We start from the raw sequence: 23,506 nt of genomic DNA, 5'->3' as shown, positions 1-23,506 counted from the left end.
ACGTAGATTTGGAGGCCCTTAGTTTACTTCGTAATTATTAAAAAAACTTGCACTAACTTCAATTACAAAAAGCATACACGCATACTAAAAGTCTGGTCAATGACGGAGAGCATTTCTTTTGTTTTAGACAAAAAATCAGTCTCCAATGCCACCATCGAGAGACGAAACGCCGAGTTAATAGTGCTCTACTCGACCGCGTACCCATTCAGGCTACCCGGCAAACTCATGGTGTGCGTGTATTGCTGCGAGAAATTCGAAGACCCCTCAATGTTCAGACTGCATATGGACGGCGAACACCAACAGTTCAAAGTTTGGATGGCTTTCGTCCATGTGTCTGACGGAGACTTGAAAGTCGACTGCACTGATCTCCGCTGTAGAACTTGTTCCCAACACTTTCCAAAGTTAGAAGATGTGGCCGAACATTTACTCAGAGTCCACAACCACCCTTTAGATCTAAATTACTATCTAGGTTTGCAACCATTCACACTATTCAAGGACATGTTACTTTGTGCTGTGTGCTCTGACAAGTTCCCATGTTTACGAACGTTGAGCAAACACACACAAACGCATTTTGTTAAGTTCACCTGTGAGACTTGCGGAAAATCATATTCCACTACGGCATCTTTGCACTCCCATAGAAAATTCTGTAATAAAGGAAACGGGCCGATTTGTAGAAAGTGTCTAAAGTCGTTCCCGAACCTAGAAGCTAGAAGGGAACATTTTGAAAAGTCCAAATTATGTCGTCAACATACATGCAATTGTTGCGGTGAGAGATTTCATACATGGAATCTCAAGCAACAACATATGCTACAGGTGCATGGTAAGAAAAAGAAAGAACACCGCTGCCCAGAATGCAAAGCTGTCTTTGCCTCGCGCCCATCCTTCGCGATTCACTTCAGGATAAATCATACTAACGACTATGTCCAATGCACGTACTGCGATCGGAAATTTGACACAGAATACAATTTAAAACGACATATTGTCGGTCACACGGGAGAAAAGTCGTTTGAGTGCCCGGTATGTTCCAAAACATTTCCGAGGAGTAATAATCTGAAACAACACATGTGGATTCACAAGGAAGTCAAGAGATTTGAATGTAAACTATGCAATAAGCAGTTTACTCAAAAGATTAGCTGGAAAACTCATATGAGATCTCACCACCCAGAGCTTTGCGAGTTCACTCAGTCTGAGAAAATAAGTGATTTGAAAACCATGTGACGATTGGAGTAAAAAAAAATAAGTCTAGGATTATTTTCGTTACAAATTGTATCATAAATGTTAGTTTTTTATAATACCCACTAAAAATTATAAGGCTGACTGGCATTAAATAAAAATACTCATATCGGATTGTCATTCTTTAGGAAATGCAATCAATTCACTTCCCTACATGAAAAATGTCAACTTAAATTGGGTCTATTTACTGTCGTTTTAATAACTAAAGTTTTGAAATAAAGTATTGTTTTTGTAACTTCCTTGTTTCATTTCCTGACTTTTTTTAAATCGATGAAACAATAGCATTATTTCCAAAACATATTTATTTCATTTTATTTTTTGTTCAAAGCTACTAGAATGTACTTAGTCATCGAGACCAGATCATACATTCATAACATCCAGTAGGACTCCAGTCACAGGGCATTTTTTTTCTTTTTCTAGAAACTGGAGAAATCAGTCGCTTCCGAATGGCGAAACGGAACGCCGAGGTTATCTTGCAGTACTCGACTGTGTATCCATTCAGGCTGCGCTCTAAGTCGATGTTTTGCGTTTACTGCGACGATGAGTTCGAGGACCCGGCGGAGTTCCGCACGCATGCGGTCAAGTGCCAACGCTCCTTCCCCTTCGCCAAAGCCTTCGCATACAGCCTCCGCAATCAGGAACACCTCAAAGTCGAGTGCTCCGACATAAGCTGCCGCGTTTGTAATACCCCTTACCACACTCTGGAGGAAATGGCCCAGCATATTTTCGATAATCACGAAAACACTACCCTAAACCTTACGTATGGCTTGGGCTTGCAGCCTTATAAACTAGACCAAGACAAGTGGCATTGCTTCATATGCCAAAAAAAGTTTCCATCTCTTACTAAACTTGGTAGACATACGCCAACTCATTACAGAAAGTGCACTTGTGAGATCTGTGGGCGAACTTATTTGACAAAAGAAGCTTTGAAGTACCACATGAGGTGTAGTCATTCTGATAATCACGCTTGTCGTAAGTGCTGGCAAGAGTTCCCTTCCTTAGAAGAAAAGAAGGAACATATTAGATCGTCGAAACCTTGCTGGCCTTTCTGTTGCGTATATTGCGGAGATAGATTTCTGTCTTGGGAGAACAAGCAGAAGCATCTTGTGGAGGCACACGCTCGTCCCAAAAAGACGTACAAATGTCCGGATTGCGATAAAACTTACGATTCAAGAAAATTGTTTTATAGTCATTACAAACTTACTCACACCGATGAGACCTTTACTTGTTCCTGTTGCGGCTTGAAGTTTGAGAGTAAAAAAACCTTAGAGGATCATAGAATTGGGCATACCGGCGAGAAACTTTTTAAATGTTCAGTGTGCTTGAAGTCCTTCTCTAGAGATAAAAGCCTTAAGCAGCACATGTGGATCCACAGTAAAACTAAACGATTCAGTTGCTTAATTTGCGAGAAAAATTTCGCTCAAAAAATTAGTCTAAAGGGCCACATGAAATCGCACCATCCTGACCATGTAGTTAGCTATAACTGACTTAGAATTGTCATTTAAAAAATAAATTTAAAATGATTACTTAAATAAACGGTTAATGTTTCATCTATTGTTTGAATACAATTACCTTACCGATAAACTAGTTTCGCAGTAGGTATTGATCAGGAGTGACACTGACCAATTTCTTTTTGTTTTTAGGGTACACGTTGGAAATTCGCGGGCGTAATGACAGTGAGAGGGAACCAAAACCGAAAATAGTTCTCGTTTACCAGACACCACAGCGGCGTAACGCCGAACTAATACTAAGATTTTCAACCGCCTACCCTTTTAAAACGAGGTTCACGCAAATTCTCTGCGCGTATTGCCTCGACGAATTTGATCCACTTTCTAATCTACGGTACCATATGCAATCTGAGCACCGCAATTCTGACTTTAAAAATGTATTCTATAGAACAAACGACAATTTAATTAAAGTAGACATAACTAACCTTAAATGTAAAATATGTGATGAAACTATAAATGATATTGACTCATTGATGACTCATTTGTCTACGGTACATGAAAAACCGGTTAAATTTAATGCTCGTTTTGGAGTATTGCCATATAAAGAGAACCCTAACGGCGAATGGCCGTGTGTATATTGTCACAAAACATACTCCTCGTTTACTCAATTCAATCGTCACATCGGCACTCATTTTATGAATTTTAGCTGTGAGAAGTGCGGTACGACCTTCATATCTGATCACGCTCTGCGAGACCACCACCGTCAGGTCAAGTGTTGCAGGACGGCGTACAAAGCTCGTAACGGTAGGGTTATGCGGTCCCGGCGGAATGCAGAGCTGATACTGCAGTGGTCTACCGCTTGTCCCTTCAGAACATGGAAGAGTAATTTCAGTTGCGTATTCTGTCGCGTACAAACGAGTGATCCAAGTGGCCTTAGAAGCCACGTGGCTACTCATCACGCTGACTACCACGTTCAAGACGCTTTTTACAGAAAACTAGGGAAAGAATTCCTTAAAATTGATATCACAAATCTACATTGTAAACTCTGCTTTATGCCTGTTGAATCATTAGACGCTCTGACAAACCATTTAAAAACTGTCCATCAACAGCCTATAAATGATGAACAGCTCGGTGTTATACCGTTCCGGCTGAATGACGGATCTATTTGGAAATGCACTATTTGTCCGAATCAGTTCCAAGACTTTGTATCGCTGAAGAAACATACGGCCGAGCATTTGCAAAACTATGTGTGTGATACGTGTGGGGAGGGGTTCATTACTGAGTCCGCTATGATCGCTCACACAAAGATACCGCACGAAAACAAATATAATTGCAGCCGATGCGTGGCTACTTTCTCGTCTCTAGACGAGAGAAATCACCACGTAAAAACTCAGCATACAAACACACCTTATATGTGCAACTATTGTAAAGATAAACCCCGTTTCTCTAATTGGGAACTTCGCAAGAAACACTTAATGGAAGTTCACAATTATACTTCCGGCGCAGATAAATACGAGTGCGTTACTTGCCAGAAAACTTTTAAAACTCGCTCCGGGAAGTACAATCACATGGCCAGAACGCATAGGGTTAAAAAAGACAGTGAACTTAATTACCCTTGCCCGAGTTGCCCTAAAGCGTTCACTACTAAACTGTTTCTAGATAAACACATGGCCAAAAAACATTTTAACTTGTAGGACATCCACATGTTTCAAACAAATAAATAAATTCAAAACTGAAATATGCTTATTCTATGTAGACAGCAAACTAGTCGTGGCATGTATTGGACATTACGAACTTAAGAGGAAATGTTTTCACGACTGTGTAATGATGACGTTCTTTTCTTTTTTAGGGCCAAAGGAAAAAGCGGAACGTACTGAGACCGAACGTAAATCGAAAAAGAGACTATTCGAAAGATCGGTTAACCAGAACCCGCAGCGTCAGAACGCTGTACTGATACTAAAGTACTCTACTGCGTTCCCTTTTAAAACACGGTTTAATAGGATAGTCTGTTCGTACTGCCATGACGAGTTTGAGCCTATGACGGCGTTGAGGACTCACATCAAAACTGAACACGCGAATGCTGATTACAACAGTGCTTTCTACAAGGTAGTAGACGGCTTGAAAATAGATATAACCGAGTTCAAATGCAACCTATGCTCACAAGACATTCAAAGCGTAGAAGTATTTATGAATCACTTGTCTGGAGATCACGGTAAAACGGTTAACTTTGAAGTGCCGTTTGGAGTGCTACCTTACAGACAGGGACCTACAGGGCTATGGATGTGTCTTGATTGCGACAAAACGTTCTCCGAATTCTCCCAGATAAATGGTCATTTGCGAAGTCACGTTAAGATATTTACTTGTGAGAAGTGCGGTGCTACGTTCTTATCCGAACACGGTTTGAGACAGCACGAACGAAACTTCAAATGCTACAAGGCAACCTATAAGCCACGCTTTGGGAAGGCACTGAAGCACCGTAGCAATACTGAGATAATTCTACAGTGTTCTACCGCTCGACCATTCCGAACATGGGGCCAAAATTTCAATTGCGTTTTCTGCCGTGTGCAATCGAACGATCCAAATGGTCTCAGAATGCATATGGCTGCGAGACACGCCAATTTCAACATACAACATGTTTTCAGTCGAAAGTTAAGAAAAGAGTTCCTCAAAGTAGATATCACTGATCTTCAGTGTAAACTGTGTTACTTACGAATAGATTCTCTTGACGATCTTATAACTCATCTCAAAAATGACCACAAGCAACCTATAAATGCTGACGTACAGCCTGGCGTACTTCCTTTCAAACTAAATGATGGATCTCATTGGAAATGCGCCATATGCACATGTCAATTTTCAGATTTTATCTCACTAAAGAAACACACAGCAGAACACTTCCAGAACTTTGTATGTGACACGTGCGGTGAGGGTTTCATCACAGAATCTGCTTTAATAGCCCACACAAAAATACCACATGACAACAAATATAGTTGCAGTCGATGCGTCGCCACTTTCTCTACTTTAGAAGAAAGGAACGTGCACATTAAAACACAACATACCACGCTTCCTTACATGTGTGCGCACTGCAAAGACAAACCTCGCTTTGCAACTTGGGAACTCAGGAAACGTCATCTGATGGAGTTCCATAACTACAAGCCTGGAGCTGAAATGTACGAGTGTACAACTTGCCATATGACTTTTAAGACTAGGTCTCAAAAATATCACCACAACGTTAAAGCTCATAGGACTAAGAAGGAGACAGAGTATGGATATCCATGTGGTAGCTGTTCTAGAGCTTTTGCCACAAAATTGTCATTGGATAAACACATTGCCAAGAAGCATTTCCATGTGTGATGATACGAACAGAGCTAATTAATTCGCAGTTTAAGCAATATGTTTGCTTGTGTGTAGTCATCTAGGCAATTTTTAAATGCAATAACTTAACATGTCTATTTAAGTCAAAAAAAATATTATTAATAATAATTGATCTAATTAAGTATATCGAAAGACATGAGATGTAAACTGTCGATAGTTATTATATTACTTAAATCTCCGATCTCTTGACTTGTTTAAATGTAGGGTACGTCTTTAAAACAAAATTAATTGAGCGAAGTTCATAAACGTACACAGGTATTTACACACTCAATTCTGACCCTCCTGATAAATTATTTGTTTCTTCTGTAATTGAACTATACTTCTATGTAAAGTTGTGAATATTATCACGAAGGTTTATTTTTCTAATGTACTTTTAAAAGCAGTGTAGACATTTCTATTGCTTAATTAACTTATTTTTAATAAAATAGATATTATATGCGTGTGTGTGTACCGTATGAATAATCTTGTATATTGAGACATTATCTAACTGCTGTAAATATTATGTCCATTAAACTAATTCAGATAACATATGATTTTTATTAAACCATCGAAGAAACGTCTACCAAATATCAAATCGGCCAGAAAATGTGATCCCTGAAAAATTAGAAGACAATTCTCGAAGCTATCTCAAGACACGTTTTTCTATTTTTAGGAAGCAGCCAAACCGAACACGAAACTATGATAAAGGTAGAGGCTACCGATGTACCAATAGAGCATTTGCTCAAGGAAAAGCCGCGGTACCAGAGGAGCGCTCGAGCAGAGGCTAGGCTCGCGACAAAGAAAAACGCGACCGCCATTCTAGAATGCTGGTCCGTCGTGCCCTTCAGATGGAAAAGAAACCAGTTCAAATGCGCCTACTGCGAAGCCAATTTCACAGACTGTAACCTCTTGAGGCTTCACGTAGCGACTTGCTCTTCACAACACAGCGTCAAAGATATTTACAGCAAATTCAAAGAGATGTCCCTCATCAATATCGACGTGACTGGAGCCGTTTGTCGTCTCTGTTCTATGCCATACGCAGATGTGAAACAGATGCGAGAACATGTCATAGATCACGGATACAACTTTGAAACAAAACAACCGGACGGCGTTCTTCCTTTCTGTCTCGATAAAGAATCGTGGAGATGCGTGATATGTCAAGAAAAGTTTAATAATTTTCTAAAGCTCTACGAACATATGAATGTACATTATCAGCATTATATTTGTGCTACGTGCGGCAAGGGTTATATGACTGCGCCTAGATTGAGAAAGCACTCTGAAGTGCATATAAGTGGGTTGTTTCCTTGTAATGAATGCGTCCGTACATTTAAAATGCGAGCTGCTAGGGACCATCACAAGGCGCACGCACATGCTAAAGCACCAAGATACGAGTGCCCTCAATGCAACATGCGTTTCGATGGGTACTACGATCGTATGAATCACCTAAACGAGGCCCATAGAGAAAAAGAAGTGTCATACAGTTGCCCGCATTGCGAACTCACGTTCAAAACATCGGGGAAGCGGGCAATACACGTCCGGACGGTTCATTTCCCACCTCAACGCGATTTTGGTTGTCGTTTTTGTGAATGGAATTTTAAAACCGCCTACGAACTTAAGAGGCACATGGTGAAACATACTGGAGAGAGGAATTTCCACTGCAATGTGTGTGAAAAGTCATTTCCAAGAAATAGGGCTTTAAGAACACACCTGAAGACACATGATGATTTAAGCTGTAAATGGTGTGGCTCTCTATTTAAGCAGCGCGTTCAGTTGTTGACGCACTTGCGGGAAATCCATTCAGATGTGTGCGATCTCGTTAGTATAGATCCGGATAAAATGTAACCAACTTTAAGTTATGTGGAAAATTTGTGATTTAATACAAGCTTTAAACTTTTTTTGGATATTAAATTTTTTCGCTAATCAACAATGTTTATCTAGTTGACTGACTAATGTTATTTTACTAGGTACTCTGATTACACAGCATCTGCAGCATAGGTTGCCTACTGGCAAATAAGGGCATTTATTTAATTAACAAAACAACAATAATCGCATGCTGGAAATGGACACTGACCTTATAGTAGTAACACATTATTTTGTTTTTAGGTTCCGCTAGTGCGGTAGCGGAGGCAAAAGTAGGAGTTAGACGAGTTAGGAAGTTAAAGGAGAACGTTAGCGCGCGGCAGATGCGCCGGCGACGCCGCGCGAACAACGAGTTGCCAGAGGAATCCGAAAAGCGCATATCAAAAACTATGATGCGGAGGAACGCTATGACTCTTCTCGAATGTTCCACCGCTTGGGCCTTCCGATGGTTCCACAGCGCCTTTTACTGCTCTTACTGTGATGCCAAGTTTGTAGACACCGCCCCATTGCGTGACCACGTTCGAAGCAATCACTTAAACGAACCACCCACTAAAAAAATATTTGCAAAATTGACTGAAAATAATATGGTTAAGATTGATATAGGGAATCTCAGCTGCAGGCTATGTAATCATCCTTTGACGGACATAGATGATCTGAAAGATCATTTAGTGTCATTACACGGGAAGAAATTAAACTCTGATTATAGTGATGGTGTTTTACCCTTTAAACTTGACCAAAACGGATTCTTTTGTCAAAAATGCTTCTCTCACTTTATAAGTTTTGCAAAAGTGAACGAACATATTAATACTCATTACAAAAATTACATTTGCGATGCGTGCGGGAAAGCTTTCGTGTCTAAATCTAGGTTTCGAACCCACGTGCAGTCACATGAAACAGGGAGCTTCCCTTGTGGGGACTGTGAGGAGGTTCTAGCGACGCGGGCTGCTAGAATGTGCCATAGGTTGCGAGTGCACAGAAAGGGCGTGCGGTATACTTGTCCTCGATGCCCTGAAGTTTTCACAACATATTACGCTCGCGCTAAACACTTGGTAGACGACCACGCTCAACAGCAAAGAAATTACGATTGTGCCGTTTGCGGAAAATCATTTGAGACTAGCTGCAAAAGAGCAGCACATTTTCGAACCGCTCACAAACCTACTGAAAAACGATATGAATGCCCTCAATGCCACTGGCGCTTTTATTCCAGTTCTAAGCTCAGACGCCACGTAATGACACACGCAATGGATTATAATCATGCTCAGTTTGTTACGAAATAACAAACAGTCTGCGATTTCAATTAGTTTCTTTCTATTTTTAGGCCTGGCCGTCCCCAAAGCATCAGAAAATTGCGACGCGTCAATTAAAATAAAATGGAGGCGGAAAAGGAAATTTGTGGAGGATAAAGCGAATGCTGCTCTTATTCTGGAATATTCTAATGCTGTTGTCTTTAGGTGGCAACGTGGGAAATTTATGTGCGCATATTGCCCAACCATCTGTGCCAACGTGAGCGACGTACGCACTCACTCAAACATTCACACAAATAGACTTGACGTATTCGAAAATCAGGAAGTGCGGAACTCATTTCCCCTCCGAATAGATATAACTGATCTCAAATGCGCAATATGCTATCAAAAAGTCAATGAGCTAAAGGATCTCAAAATTCATTTATCGGAATCGCATTCCAAGGAATTCAAACCAGAGTGCAGCGATGGTGTCATACCGTTCGTGTTGACGGGAAAGGAATACAGATGCGTCCACTGTGATGTGCTTTTCGAAGGATTCATGAGTCTATTCATCCATATGAATAAGCATTATCAAAGTTATATTTGTCATACTTGCGGAAAAGGATATTCAGGAAAGCATAAATTGAGAGCACACCAAATGTGTCATGAGCTAGGACAATTTGCTTGTCCCAAATGCGATGCCGTGTTCCCGAATAGAGTAGCCAAAAATCGTCACATTTCTAGCGCGCACGGGTCAAAGAAAAGATATCGCTGCCCTGTCTGTGATGAGCATTTCGATTCCTACCATTCTAGGTTAAGACATTTGGACAAAATACACGGCCAGAAGGCTGAGTATCGTTGTAGCTTGTGTCCTTCTGTGTTCGGTAGCGGCACGTTGCGTTATTCTCATGTTAAGGTAGTACACAAACGGAAAACTAATCTGTAAACAGCTTCGGAGCGTTAAGACGATTAACATGTAATACGCACATTTAGAACGAATCTGACACAATTCAAAATGTTCTCATTTTAAAACTCAATCATGTTTTGTTTTTATAAAAAGTTTATTTTAGTAATGTGAATATTTCGAATTGTGTCGGATTCATTCTAAAGGTGATATTTCTTAACATCATGACTTTATATTGGAGTTCAGAGGATAAAATTGCCATAAAAAAGAAACGATCTTCGATTAAGACTTAATTACATAATCAGTCTGCGCTGATGTTTGATAGTGAATTTTCTTTTGTTTTTAGAGTCCGTCGATCACAAACTTAAATGGAAACCGAAGCGCAAGTATAAAGATCATAGAGACAACGCGGCTATAATTATTGAGTGTTCCAACGTCTGCCCGTTCAGGTGGAAGAGAGGCGCTTTTACTTGCGCGTTCTGTCCAATTTCCTTTGGAGACTTTAGCAGCGTGAGGGAACATGCGCTTGAGCATCCGAACCGGGTCGAGGCGATGCGTCTCGCGCGCCCCCTAGACAACGTCAAAGTAGAAATCAGTGGCCTACGCTGCGAACTCTGTCTACTGCTAATCAAAGATGTAGAAACACTAAAGGACCATTTACTCCAAACTCACAATAAACCAATAAGCAACGATCATAGCATCGGCATCACTCCCTTTTTAATTAACGGAAAGGACTTTCTTTGCACGCACTGTAATGAACACTTTGAGCTTTTCTCAAAATTAAACACACACATGAATCACCATTACCCTAACAACATTTGCTTTCAATGCGGCAAAGCATTTGCCGCTGCTCATAGACTAAAAGCGCATTTAGTTATACACGAATCCTCAAATGTTCTGCAATATAAATGCTCAAAATGTGACGACGTATTTACGACTAGAGCTTTAAAAAACAGTCACATGGCTTTAACTCATGGCCCGGAGTACCGATACAGATGTCCTTATTGCAACGACTCATTTTTACGGTACGCGGATAGAGCTAAACATTTGAAAGCTGCGCATGACAGGAAAGTAGAATACCCTTGTCATTTGTGTACGGCTGTCTTTTCCATGTGCAATCAACGCACTAAGCACATACAACAAGTCCATATAAGACATAAGCAATTCTTCTGCGCGCTGTGTCCCTACCAATTCGTCACAGCGGCACAGCTTAGGAATCATATGGTTAAACATATAGGAGAGAGAAAATACCAATGTCAAGTTTGTAAGAAATCCTACGCGAGAACCAAAACTTTGAGGGAGCACATGCGTATACATAATAATGATAAACGGTTTGTGTGCGAATTTTGTAACAGTGCGTATGTACAAAAGTGTAGTTTACAGAGTCATATGAGAACTCACCATCCTAATGCAGAGCCTCTAAAGAAATTGAGATTGCCTAACATGTACTGATATTTTAATAAATAATGTGCTTTAAATTAACCGTTTTTCTACTTATTTAAATCCTTTTAGGGGAGCCCAATTTCACATCAATTAAGTTAATTTTATAATACTTGTTATACACTTAGCTAATTCTCACATACTATTCGTCTAACTCTCCTAAATTTTAAACTAGATTTTGGCAAATTGCAATTACAGTCTTAAAATTACCATACAGTAAACGGATGAATTGAAAGCCTTTAAATCTAAAAAGGTTGACTGGAGGAGGCTTGATTGGATGTTTTTCTATTTTTAGGACGGAAAAGTGAAGAGGGCATTAAACAGGAAGTGATGTCGGACTCGGAGGGCATTTCCACTATCCGCGTCGCTGCTGACCGAGTCGAGGCCGAACAGAAGCGCGCCAGTTTCAGAAATAACATGTCTGCTATCGTAGGCACGTCTACAGCCTACCCGTTTAAATACAGAAGAGGGGTTTATCTCTGTTACTACTGTAAACACACATTTATAGAACCAGAGAAGCTCCGACATCACAACCGAGTTTACCATCCCGAACCAAAGCTATTGCTCAAACCTAGAAAATATGAACCGTTAAAAGTGGATTTCGTGGACGCCTTGTGCAAGGTCTGCTTTGTGGAAATAGATAGCTATGAAATGCTGAAAACACATCTGCCTGCACACGGTAAATACATAGACATGACACACGGAGAAACGATACTTCCATACAAACTGGGAACGGAAGAGCAAATATGCCAAATATGTGGGAAAATGTACGAGGTGTTCTTGACTTTACACAAACACATGAACGACCATTACGAGCATTACATATGTGAGAAATGCGGTAAAAGATTCGCGACATCTCAACGAATGCTCAATCATATTAAAACGCACGAAGAAGGCGTATTCCCTTGCAAGCATTGTGGCGAAACCTTCACTACATACGCGCCTCTGTATAGTCACATTGCAAGAGTGCACAAGTCTAATAAAAGATACAAATGTCCTATATGCAATGAGAAGTTCATCTCTTATAAACAGAGAATAAAGCATCTACACACGGTGCATGAGCAAAAGACACCGCTGTTTCCTTGCCCTTCCTGTGATAGAGTATTCGATTTATGCAGTAAGAGGTCAGCGCATATTAGGTTTCAACACTTGCAGGAACGAAATCACGTGTGCAGTGTGTGTGGCATGAAGTTTTTCAGTAACTACGAACTGCAAGAGCATACAATCAAACACGACGGCGATAGAATTTACCAGTGCGATATCTGTAAGAAGTCGTACGCTAGACTTAAAACTTTACGGGAACATATGAGAATACATAACAATGACAGGCGATATACTTGCTCCGTATGTGGACAAACGTTTATCCAGAAATGTAGCATGAAACAGCACATGAGAGTACATCATCCAACACATTTGTAAGACGTATTCCAGTATCTAAGAGGTATATACCGATTAACATTGTTAAAGTACACGTTTCGAGTGTGCCAACTCGGCTAGTCAGAAAACGCGTGTAGCGTGACAAAAAATAAGGCTCTATCAAAAGTAGATAAAACTATTGATTTTTTATTAAACAATAAAGTATAGGACTTACATAAAAAAATATTATTTTAACATAAAAATTGCAAACATCTGTTCAAAATATTCTTATAGGATTTTTGTTCGGCTGTTGTTTATTATAAGTTTTCCAAGCCTGGTGGTGACAGATCTTCATGCTTTATCTTGAAAATGCATGCAACATGAATTAGTTCTTGAAGTACGTTTTTCTCATTTCTAGGTGATGATACTTCACCCATCGAGAATAACAGTCAAGTGACTGTCCTGAGACCTACGGGATTTATGCAAAACGAAGAGAATTATAAGAAAAATATTGACGACTTGAAGGCTAGAAAAAAGAACGCCATGGTACTACTGGAGTTTACAAAACTGTGTCCATTTAGATGGATGAAGAATTTGTACCTCTGCTTTTACTGTGATCTTCAATTCGCTGATCCTGCCTGGCTCAGGGAACATAATGTAGCCGAACATAACGTCAGAACTGCCTCACAAATTAAAAACGCTTTATCCAAGTTGAAGAAATATGAACTGGTTAAAGTAGATGTATCAGACACTGGTTGTATTCTATGCGACGACGTTTTAACTGATTTCTCCGCTCTCAAACGTCACTTACTGGAAAAGCATTATAAAAATATAGATCCTAAATCGAATGACGGTGTCTTACCATTCCGAGTAACTAAAAACGAATTTAAATGCGCAATTTGTGGAGAAGCTTTTGCAGAATTTAAAAGTTTAAACCAGCATATGAATATCCACTATCAGAATTTTATTTGCGAGCAATGTGGAACAGGTTTTATAACACCTGAACGTTTAAGAACTCACGCTTTTTCCCATGAAACTGGCTCATTCGCTTGTGACGCATGCGACAAGGTCTTTCGGTCCACGAATGCTAAAAATGAACATTATGCGCTTGTTCATATGCGAGTCAAGAGACACAGATGTCCCAATTGTCCTGAAACATTCCGAAATTACTTCCAACGGAACAAACATGTGTCTTCCGTCCACGGCGTCAAGTTAAAAGAATTTAAGTGCAATCTATGCCCCAAGGTTTTCACGTTAAGTGGGAAACTAGGTGTCCACATAAGAACGGTACATCTAAAATTAAAGAGACATTCATGCGAGGTGTGCGAATGGCAGTTTTATTCTAAATCTGAGCTTAAAGAGCATATGATTCGTCACGGAGGGGAGAGAAAGCATCAGTGTACGATCTGTAAGAAAGCATACGCGAGGAAATATACTTTAAGAGAACACATGAGAATTCATGAAAATGATAGACGGTTCGTTTGCACGACTTGTGGAAAGTCTTTTGTGCAAAATTGTAGCCTGAAACATCACGTAAAAGTGCACCATCCGGTCAAATATGAATATAGTGATATGACGTGATATTATGTTTTTAAGTGCGAGATTAGTTTATTGATAGATTAAATAGGATTCTTGGTACGATTAATTGAAGTTGCTTTTGTACCTACTGAAATAAACAGTAGCAAGCTTTACTATTTTTTTATTTCTTATTGCCTTCAGTCAGCTCAGTATCTTACACTTTGTCCTTGATGAAGTGTGGAGTTCGATGGTATTCAGTATTTCTCTCCATTTCCGGATGTTCCGCAGCTACTACTTGAACATATTTTCTTAAGCCGTCTAAAACTTTAAAAGCCCTTTTATTTAAGTGCCTAAATTTGGGGGATGGTTGTAACAATGCACCTACATAAGTATATAATTGAACACAGAATAATCTAATAATGCATGTTTGTGTTGACGTCGTGATACAAGTACGAATTTTCTGTTTTTCTAGGATCCGACACTCCGATATTACCGGAAATACAGAAGCAGAAAAGGATCGTGCCCTTGTTCCAAGTGGCATACGACCGCAGCTTGTGTAGACCCCTGGGGACTATATCGGACTTCGATAAAATCGACCTGAAACTCAGATCATTCGCGCGATACTCAAATTACAACCCGACAACTTCAAAGAATTTCACTCCGTCCCGTAGTCCATCTCCAATTTCTAATAGCGGTCAAACATCTCCGCCTCCAGTAGAAATCAACTCTAATCCAACTGTGGAAGTATTTGTCCCGCCAAAAGTAAAAACTCGGCCGGATATTCGTCAAAACGCCTTAACAGTATTTGAGTACTCAACGGTCTACCCGTTCGTTTACGGTAACAATAAATTTAAATGTTTTGTTTGCTCTCAGCCTTTTTTGGAAACTGTTGATTTAAGTCGACATATGCATGATAATCATAGCTTTGCTCCACTGAAAAGACTTGTTAACAATCGAAGAGAAAACGTACTGAAAGTGGACGTGTGCGACATGATGTGCAAGCTTTGTTCGTTGCGGCCTAAAAGCTTGGTGGAACTAAAACACCATTTAAAAGAAGCACATCAAAAACCTATAGACCCTGAGCTGAAGGACAATATGATTCCGTTTAAATTAGACGGCCGTGAAGGCACTCACAAATGCGTGATTTGCGACGAGGAATTTATAAAAGTACGCATATTAGTTATACACATGAGCGTACATTTCAACAACTACAGTTGTGAAATCTGTGGCTCAGGCTTCATGACTTTACGTTTGCTGAAAAAGCATTTAGAAGTCCATGAAAATGGCAACTTTCCTTGTGACCGTTGTAACAAAGTTTTCACAACGCCTCATAAGCGGTCACTTCATATCAGGGGTGTTCATTTAAAGCAGTATCCAAGAAGATGCCCAATGTGTCCTGAGAGGTTTAATTCTAACTACAGACGTACTATTCACCTTCAAGACGTACACAATCAGTCGACACGTGTGCACAAATGCGAGACTTGTGGGCGTGCGTTCAATTTGAAATATCATTTGATTTGTCACACTCGCTCGGTTCATTTGCAAGAAAGGAACCAACAATGCGACGTGTGCCATCAAAGGTTCTGCAACAAGGAGACGCTCAAGCGGCACATGGTTATACACACGGGAGAGAAGAATTATAAATGTGAAGTGTGTGGCATGGCTTTCCTACGGCGAAAGAATTTAAAAGACCATCTCAGGCTTCATGACAGTGTTCTTCAAGTATAAAATGAAATTGCGAAATATGACGATATTTTTCTCATTTTATTTTTATCAAATGTAACTTATTCGAATTGGAATTATATGCACATGTGATTTGACGTATGACTTAATTTTATTTTAATAAATTGATGATACTACAAAATCTGATTTTGTTTTTTAGTGATAGAATTTTTTTTTCTTCTAGGGACGATCCAAGAGAGCCTTTCGTCTATCATACTCAAAGATGAAGACGGCAACGATATAAAGCTTACTATTCTGAAGACTCCCATTGATATACACGATCTGGAATGTACCTACGAGAAAAAGAAATCAGTAAAAACGTACAATAAAAGTAAAATGCGATTTTCAAAACTTGGATTGAACAAAAAGGCTAAATTGAACAAAGTGGCCAGTTTAACAGTATTAAAAGAACCAATATCTCTTGATGATATACAGTGGGACGACGCTGTTCAAGGGCAGGAAACTTCAGTTACTTTCAACGTAAAGACAGTCCAGAGTGCGTACTACTATGGGCCTCCACGCAAAAAGAATATTCCTTTAGAACATGAAGTATGGAAGCAAAACGCCTTAACAATTTTCGAATACTCCTACGTGTATCCTTTTATACACGCGAGCAATAAGTACAAATGTTTCATTTGTTCTCAAACATTTTTAGATGCGAGCTTTCTAAAAGATCACACTATGAATGGTCATAGCATAGGAGACGTGAAACAAGAATTAAATAATAGAATTCGTGACAAAAGCGTCAAAGTAGATGTTAGCTGCTTGAAATGCAAAATTTGTTTAGTAACGCTCCCAGATCTAAAGTCCTTGAAAGTGCATTTGAAAATCCATGGCAAAAATATTGACCCCGATTTTAATGACAATATAATTCCGTTTAAATTAGAAGGAAAAGAATTCAACTGTCAAATTTGTGGAGAGAAATTTCTTAAACTAAGACTGCTTATAATCCATATGAGCAAGCATTTTAATAACTTCAGTTGTGACGTCTGTGGCTCTGTTTTCATCTCGCTCAATCTTCTCAAACGCCATTTGCAGACGCACGAACAGGGCAACTTTCCTTGCGACAAATGTGACAAAGTATTCAGTAACTCTGCTAAAAGAACTCTACACATGAGAGGGGTGCATATAAAGCAGTTTCCAAGGACATGCCCTATATGTCCAGAGAGATTTAACTCAAATTATCAAAGGACGAAACATTTGCGCATCATTCACAATCAAACCAGTGGTTTATTTAGATGTGAGACTTGCGGACGTGAGTATGATCTGAAGTACCATCTCTTACTGCATATAAGGTCAGTACATCTACAGGAGCGAAATCAAGAATGTAACATATGCCATGCCCGATTCTTTTCAAAGTACTGTTTGTCAAGGCATATGGTAATTCATACTGGAGAGAAAAACTTTGTATGTGGTGTTTGTGGAAAAGCATACGCGAGGATGAAAAATCTTAAAGAGCACACGAGAACACATGTCCCTGGAGTAACCTGTACCATTTGCGGATTGAGCTGTAGCGACGTTGCAGCGCTAAGCGTACATGTCAATAATTGTCACGGCGTTATTTAGAAACAGTTTAAAATAAACGAGTGAGTCCATATAGACAGCTGTTAGTATATCAAGGAATAAAACTATAATTTAGTTGAATCTAACGTGATTTTCGCAAGCGACAGTAAAACTTATCAATGCTATCTATTCACTAATAAAACAAGCGGTGAAGAAGAAATGACAAGGTAATCAAACTGCTGCATATCTCACGGTAAAAAAATACGCGGATGCCCACACTTTATTGTTTAAGGTATTGCAAGGGACGAATATTAACTGTGATTGTTTATATTGGGTGAAAAGTGAGGGTATTTACCTACATGTGATTTTTTTATTACTTGTATTGTATACCATTATACTCAAAATAAATATGTGCCAATTTTAATTTTGATTTAAATATGTTAATTTCACAAATCTTGTCCTACTTTTAACATAAAGGCGCTTTAGTTAGAAGGCAAAAGTAAACGGTTAGTATCACTTGATGCACGCAATTTGACTTATTTTCGAATATCGGCCAAAAGGTCTAAAGGCAAACTTTTCTTTCCCAGGATTACCGGCAAGACACCGCCCGGGCCCAAGAACCAGTATCTGGCAAATGACAATATCGGAAAGACAAAACGCCGCTACGTTCCTTGAGTTCACAACCATCAAGCCATTCTTTTACCAGCAGGCCAATTTTAAATGCTTCTACTGTAACGAAGTCTTTCCGGAAATACATTCCGTCTTACAACACACAGCGTTCCATGTTACACCAGAAAGATGCTGTCTACTTAAACAATACTTAAGAAAAGGGAAACGTGTCATTAAAGTAGACATATCTGGATTAAAGTGCAAGCTTTGCGAGCAAAAATACTCAGATTTAGATGATATAAGAAAACATTTAACCGTTGCTCATAAAAAAGAATTCAACACCGCTGGAAATGGTCTGATGGCTTATGACTTGAGCACAAATAACGGGCTTCTTTCGTGTCACAAATGCTCAAAAACTTTTAACTCTTTCTTTCTTCTAAATAGACACATGAACGTACATTTTAGTGTGGTTTGTGAAACATGTGGCCTAGGTTTTATGTCTCACCAACGTCTGATAAACCACCGAATAGTTCATCAAAACGGCGTCCACAAGTGCGATAAGTGCCAAGAAGTATTCGCCACGAAATTGAAACTACGCTACCATTACTTCAAAAAGCACGAAGTAACAAACGCAAAGAAGATAAAACCTCTAAAATGTCCTCATTGTTTAGAAAGATTCGCAGAACACTACCGTAAAATGACACATCTAAAAGAAGCTCATGGTATCACATTTACCTTCGAATGTCCAGTCTGTAAAGCGGTGTTTCCCACAAGACGCGCTTTAACAGAGCATACAACGAAATTACATACGCAGAAAATACAATGTAAGATATGCGGGAAATGTTTTGGGACTCGTTCGCTATTGAAAATGCATATGAGGGGACATACGGGGGAGAGAAACTTCTTCTGCAATATTTGTCAGAAAGCCTACATGCATGAGAGGACTCTGAGGCAGCATATGCGAGTCCACGGCCCTGTTTGGAAGTTTTCGTGTTCGGAATGTGGGAATGGATTTCATAATAGGAATGACTACAACAAACACATGAAGCAGTGGCATCCTCAGTGGCAATTCAAAACAATCGTTAAGAATTTTGGATCAGAACTTATGAATTAATTTGAAATAGGTTGCGATTGTTTTTAGATTTTTATGGATATCGCGAAGGTTCGCAATGTGATTGTCGTATGAACGACCGAGTTACGTTAGCTTTCTAGATCGGCCTATTCTTTTATAATGTGCCATTTCTTAATATTGTTTAAATTAGGTACAGTTTATATATCTACAATAGCATTATTATTTTATTTAACTTATTACATACCTACTGTGTTCAAATCAGTCAGTAAGTACCCGCTTTTATTTGTTGCATAATAAATAATAACAAATTGTATAATTTACCTTTTTAAAACATTACCGTTACTTATTATTCTGTAATAGTAAGTAACGAAACTGTCGACTAAATAAGCTTTAATTATTTTTATTTAACCTTGAATTATTTTTGGATAAGTACATCATAATCTTAATGGTAAATAAATTTAACTATCTTCACATTGACTTTCACTTGCAACTTCTACGTAACATCTATACATTCGATTTTAAAAAATAATTTTGATAGTTTAGTTGTGTGGTTAGGCCCTATGAATTAAACTTGCTTAACTGGTCGTTAAAATCTGCAGATATCGAAGTCATTAATTATTTATTAAGTTGAAGAACAGTTCGTTAGAATTTAATAGATACTCGATAATGATGACACTTAGCAAAGAAATTAACAGCAGGCACCTATTTTTATCTACAAAATGAGAATGCTGACGGTATAGACGGTGTAATAATTTTAATATCTCCCCTGAATGGATTCGTTGTTTTGCATGTTGTGATGGTGTTGAAAAGTAAGCAGAATGGAACTGAGAAGAATTCAAAGTTGACTTTGTCTCCTCAGGCCTGGACCCGGCGGCTCGACAAGGCGCCATCACCAGTATTTGGGAGATGACGGTATCGGAGCGACAGAACGCCGCCATCTTCCTTGAACACACCACCGTCCGACCTTTCGTCTATTGCCGATATTTTTTTAAATGTTTCTTCTGCCACGAACATTATCCCGAAATCAATTCGCTATTACAACACACTGTCACCCATGATGTGCCATCAGGAGAGAAAATTCTTAAAGAGCTTCTACCAAAAGGGAAGAGAACGGTTAAAGTTGATATTTCAGAATTAAAATGCAGAGTTTGCAATGATAACTTCAATGATTTGGACAAAATTCGAGAGCATTTAACTGAAAAACATCAAAAAGAGTTCACGAAGTCTGGAAACGGTTTAGTCGCATATGATCTAACTGTCAAAGATGGCCAATTCTCTTGTCATATATGCAGTAAAATTTTCCAAACGTTTATCCTTCTCAATCGACATATGAACGTGCATTTTAGCAACGCGATCTGTGAAACATGTGGAGTAGGTTTCATGACGCATCAGCGCTTAATGCAGCACAAAGAAATCCACCTACCAGGCGGCTACCCTTGCGATAGATGTAAAAAAGTATATACTACCAGTTCAAACTTGAGATACCATATAGAAAAAGCACACGAAGGCTCGACAAGGATGCGCATGTTGCGCTGCCCGCATTGTCCAGAAAGGTTCTTCGAACATTTTCGTAAATTGCGACATTTGAAAGAGTCTCACGGAATCACTTTTACTTTCGAATGCGAGATTTGCAAATCCACGTTTTCAAGCCGTCGAGCATTGACTATGCACACAAACAAGTTCCACACGCAAAAGACTCAATGTGAAATTTGTAAAAAAAGTTTTAGCTGCCGTACTACTTTGAAGAAACACATGGTGTCACATACGGGGGAGCGTAACTTTATTTGTAACTTGTGCCAAAAAGCTTATAGGCATCAGAAAAGCCTGAGACAGCACATGCGGACGCATTTACAAGGGGACTATAATAAATTTACTTGCTCAGAATGTGGCAGCGGCTTTCCCAATAGAAACGACTTTAATAAACACGTGAAAGAATGGCATCCCAGGTGCTTCTTTAACTTCACTGTAAATTAAAATTTACAAGTTATTTCCTTTGACATTAGGTTTTTTTGAAATAAATTACCAAGGGTCTTTTTCGCTACTAACTTACAGCTTACTTGAAGACAAAAATATTTTTTTTTGTGTAATCGGCTGTATAAATTTGTATCTACAGGCACTTTAAGTTTTTGGAACGCCTAGGGATTTAGTAATTCAGTATTTATTTATTGCAACACTTTTTGCAAAAAATCTTATTCGAGTGCAATTTAATTATCTGCTACCTACTTCCTTGTAATTTTGTAAGGACGAACTGCAAAATAATTTTAAGTTGAGTGAGACTAATTGTAAGTCTTATTAGCCTTCAAAATGATCTCTTAATTTTAGACCTAAGATGCGAGTGTAGTGAATAAAACTATTTTTCGTACTTACTTCCTAGTTTTTTTTAACCACTTGAACTCCTGGATTGATACAACTGCTAAACATAGACTAAAAATAGGTAAATACAACATTTTTCATAATTTTAAAATAATTGAATAATCCGAGTATGAAACTTACAGTATCTTTTTCTTTCGCAGACGATAGACCAAGCATTAAAACGAGCGTGTGGCAAATGACGCTGCCAGAAAGGAAAAATGCGGCTGCATTCATTCAATATACGACCGTCAGGCCGTTCATATTCATGGGAACTTGTTTCAAATGTTTCTACTGTGCAGAATACTTCTCTAAATTAGCATCTCTATTAGATCACACCAGCAACCACGAAATTCCTGAAGAAAGCGTGCTTTTAGAAAAGTATGTTCATAAAGAAAAGCGAGTGCTTCAAGTAGATATATCGGATTTGAACTGTCGTTTGTGTAATAATAAATTCCCTGACTTGCAAGCGGTAAAGGAACACCTGCTTAATGAACATAACAAGGAATTCTTTCCAGCAAGCAATGGAATGACTGAGTACAATATGGAACTAAAAAACGGTGCTTTTATGTGTCATATTTGTAATGGGGATTTCCACACATTCGCACTTTTAAACTCGCATATGAATTGCCATGTCGGTAAAGTCGTATGTGAAACTTGCGGTGCAGGATTTCTTAACAAATATTTTCTTTTAAAGCATAAAGAAACGCATCTTAATAATAAATTCAATTGTAAAGATTGTGACGCCGTATTTGGAAAAAAGAGTCAACTAAAATATCACACTAAAATAGTACACAAAGGCCAAGCTAGAGTGAAGCCTAAGAAATGCCCTCAGTGCGATGAAACTTTTAAAGAGCACTATAGCAAAGTTATACATTTAAAAGACGTGCATGGAGTATCACAGACTTTTGAGTGTCACATTTGCAAAGCGAAATTCACGTCTCGATGGGCTATTACACAACACACAACTAGATACCATACAGAGAAATACAAGTGCGAAATATGTTCAAAGTGTTTTAGCATAGAGTCAAAGTTGAAGCAGCATATGCGTGGACACACAGGCGAACGGAACTTCATATGTCCGATTTGTAAGAATGCTTACATGCACAAGATGACGCTTCGCAAGCACATGCGGAGCCACAATTCTGTATTTAAATTTATGTGCTCGGATTGTGGGTCAGGATTTCATAATAAAAACGAATTCGTAAAGCATACGAAGCAGTGGCACGTTGGGTCCCGTGAAATAATAGCGTCAAGTCTTGAATAACGTTAGTAAATGGGAAATGATGTGTGCCACCTTCATGTCTCCTCAAAGTCCATAGATGACATTTTACTTGAGATCAACTTCAATATCTCTATCAATTGCCTAACCCAAGGCTGGCTGATTTTCTTCTTCTTATGAAATTGAAGAGCTACGCTTTTGTCGGTGGATTAATCGCCACTCCGCACGTTCTTCCAAAATTAACTAAGTCTGAAATGCCGCCGGGCCCACTACTTCCAGAGGTGCCTAACTACTTAAATTATACACAAAGAAGAAAGGCGATGAACGTGTTGGCGGAAATTTCAAATACCTTGGCAGGCCTGCGTGCAACCTCGGCTTTACTCAACTTTAATCTATAAGGTGGACTCTAAGAGGAAAATGTGCCTGGATATTCTTATTATAAGATAGTATTTCAATGCCTAACGTCGGTTTCCAATACGGGGCTCAATGGACGTCAATTTAAGTGAATAAATTATGACAGTACCATAGGGCAGTATTATGAAATAAATAAAGTATTGTAAACAGTTGGATAAGTTTTATTCACTTATTGTCGGCTGATAAATAGGGGTAAGAGATTTTATATCCTAACTGTTACACATTATGTAAATCTTACTTACTTTCATAAACGTTCATTAATTATATATTAAGTTAAACGTA

At 38.9% G+C, this 23,506-nt stretch overlaps 4 protein-coding genes across 11 annotated transcripts in view; all 4 read left to right on the top strand.

The window, feature by feature from the left end:
- Positions 1–23,506, top strand: part of LOC141442912 (zinc finger Y-chromosomal protein-like) — a 46,136-nt gene that overhangs the window by 20,791 nt on the left and 1,839 nt on the right. The window contains exons 5-6 of one of the 8 annotated variants that reach the window (XM_074108066.1): positions 11,755–12,900; positions 13,234–13,320. The exons of 1 other annotated variant lie outside the window; for it this stretch is intronic. In XM_074108066.1, the coding sequence (XP_073964167.1) occupies positions 11,755–12,878 (1,124 nt within the window). In that variant the 3' untranslated portion in view covers positions 12,879–12,900; positions 13,234–13,320. 6 more of the 8 variants (XR_012452987.1, XM_074108063.1, XM_074108064.1 and 3 more) reach the window with 6 other exon arrangements.
- LOC141443042 (uncharacterized) lies at positions 2,988–11,747 on the top strand (the record flags this gene model as incomplete). Its single annotated transcript, XM_074108260.1, has 2 exons — positions 2,988–3,075; positions 10,366–11,747. Coding segments are annotated over 2 exons (1,194 nt in total), but the record flags the coding sequence as incomplete, so codon positions are not given.
- LOC141442923 (zinc finger Y-chromosomal protein 1-like) lies at positions 18,146–19,299 on the top strand. Its single transcript, XM_074108109.1, has one exon. The coding sequence runs from the start codon at positions 18,193–18,195 to the stop codon at positions 19,279–19,281; it is 1,089 nt and encodes a 362-aa protein (XP_073964210.1). The 5' UTR covers positions 18,146–18,192; the 3' UTR covers positions 19,282–19,299.
- Positions 19,399–21,582, top strand: LOC141442921 (zinc finger protein 711-like). The gene is made up of 2 exons (XM_074108107.1): positions 19,399–19,504; positions 20,099–21,582. Exons 1-2 carry the CDS (start codon positions 19,399–19,401, stop codon positions 21,211–21,213), a joined length of 1,221 nt encoding a protein of 406 aa, XP_073964208.1. The 3' UTR covers positions 21,214–21,582.

The sequence above is a fragment of the Choristoneura fumiferana genome, chromosome 26 (assembly GCF_025370935.1).
Source record: "Choristoneura fumiferana chromosome 26, NRCan_CFum_1, whole genome shotgun sequence".
NCBI classification, from domain to species: Eukaryota; Metazoa; Arthropoda; class Insecta; order Lepidoptera; family Tortricidae; genus Choristoneura; species Choristoneura fumiferana.
This window is presented reverse-complemented; position numbering and strand designations above follow the sequence as displayed.

Excerpts from the sequence above, each read along its gene's own strand:
- LOC141442921 (XM_074108107.1), top strand. The coding sequence starts at position 19,399 with ATGTGCCATTTCTTAATATTGTTTAAATTAGGTACAGTTTATATATCT. Across the intron at positions 19,505-20,098 it reads TACTGTGTTCAAATCAGTCA|GCCTGGACCCGGCGGCTCGA; the intron begins GTAAGTACCCGC and ends TTGTCTCCTCAG.
- LOC141442923 (XM_074108109.1), top strand. The coding sequence starts at position 18,193 with ATGACAATATCGGAAAGACAAAACGCCGCTACGTTCCTTGAGTTCACA.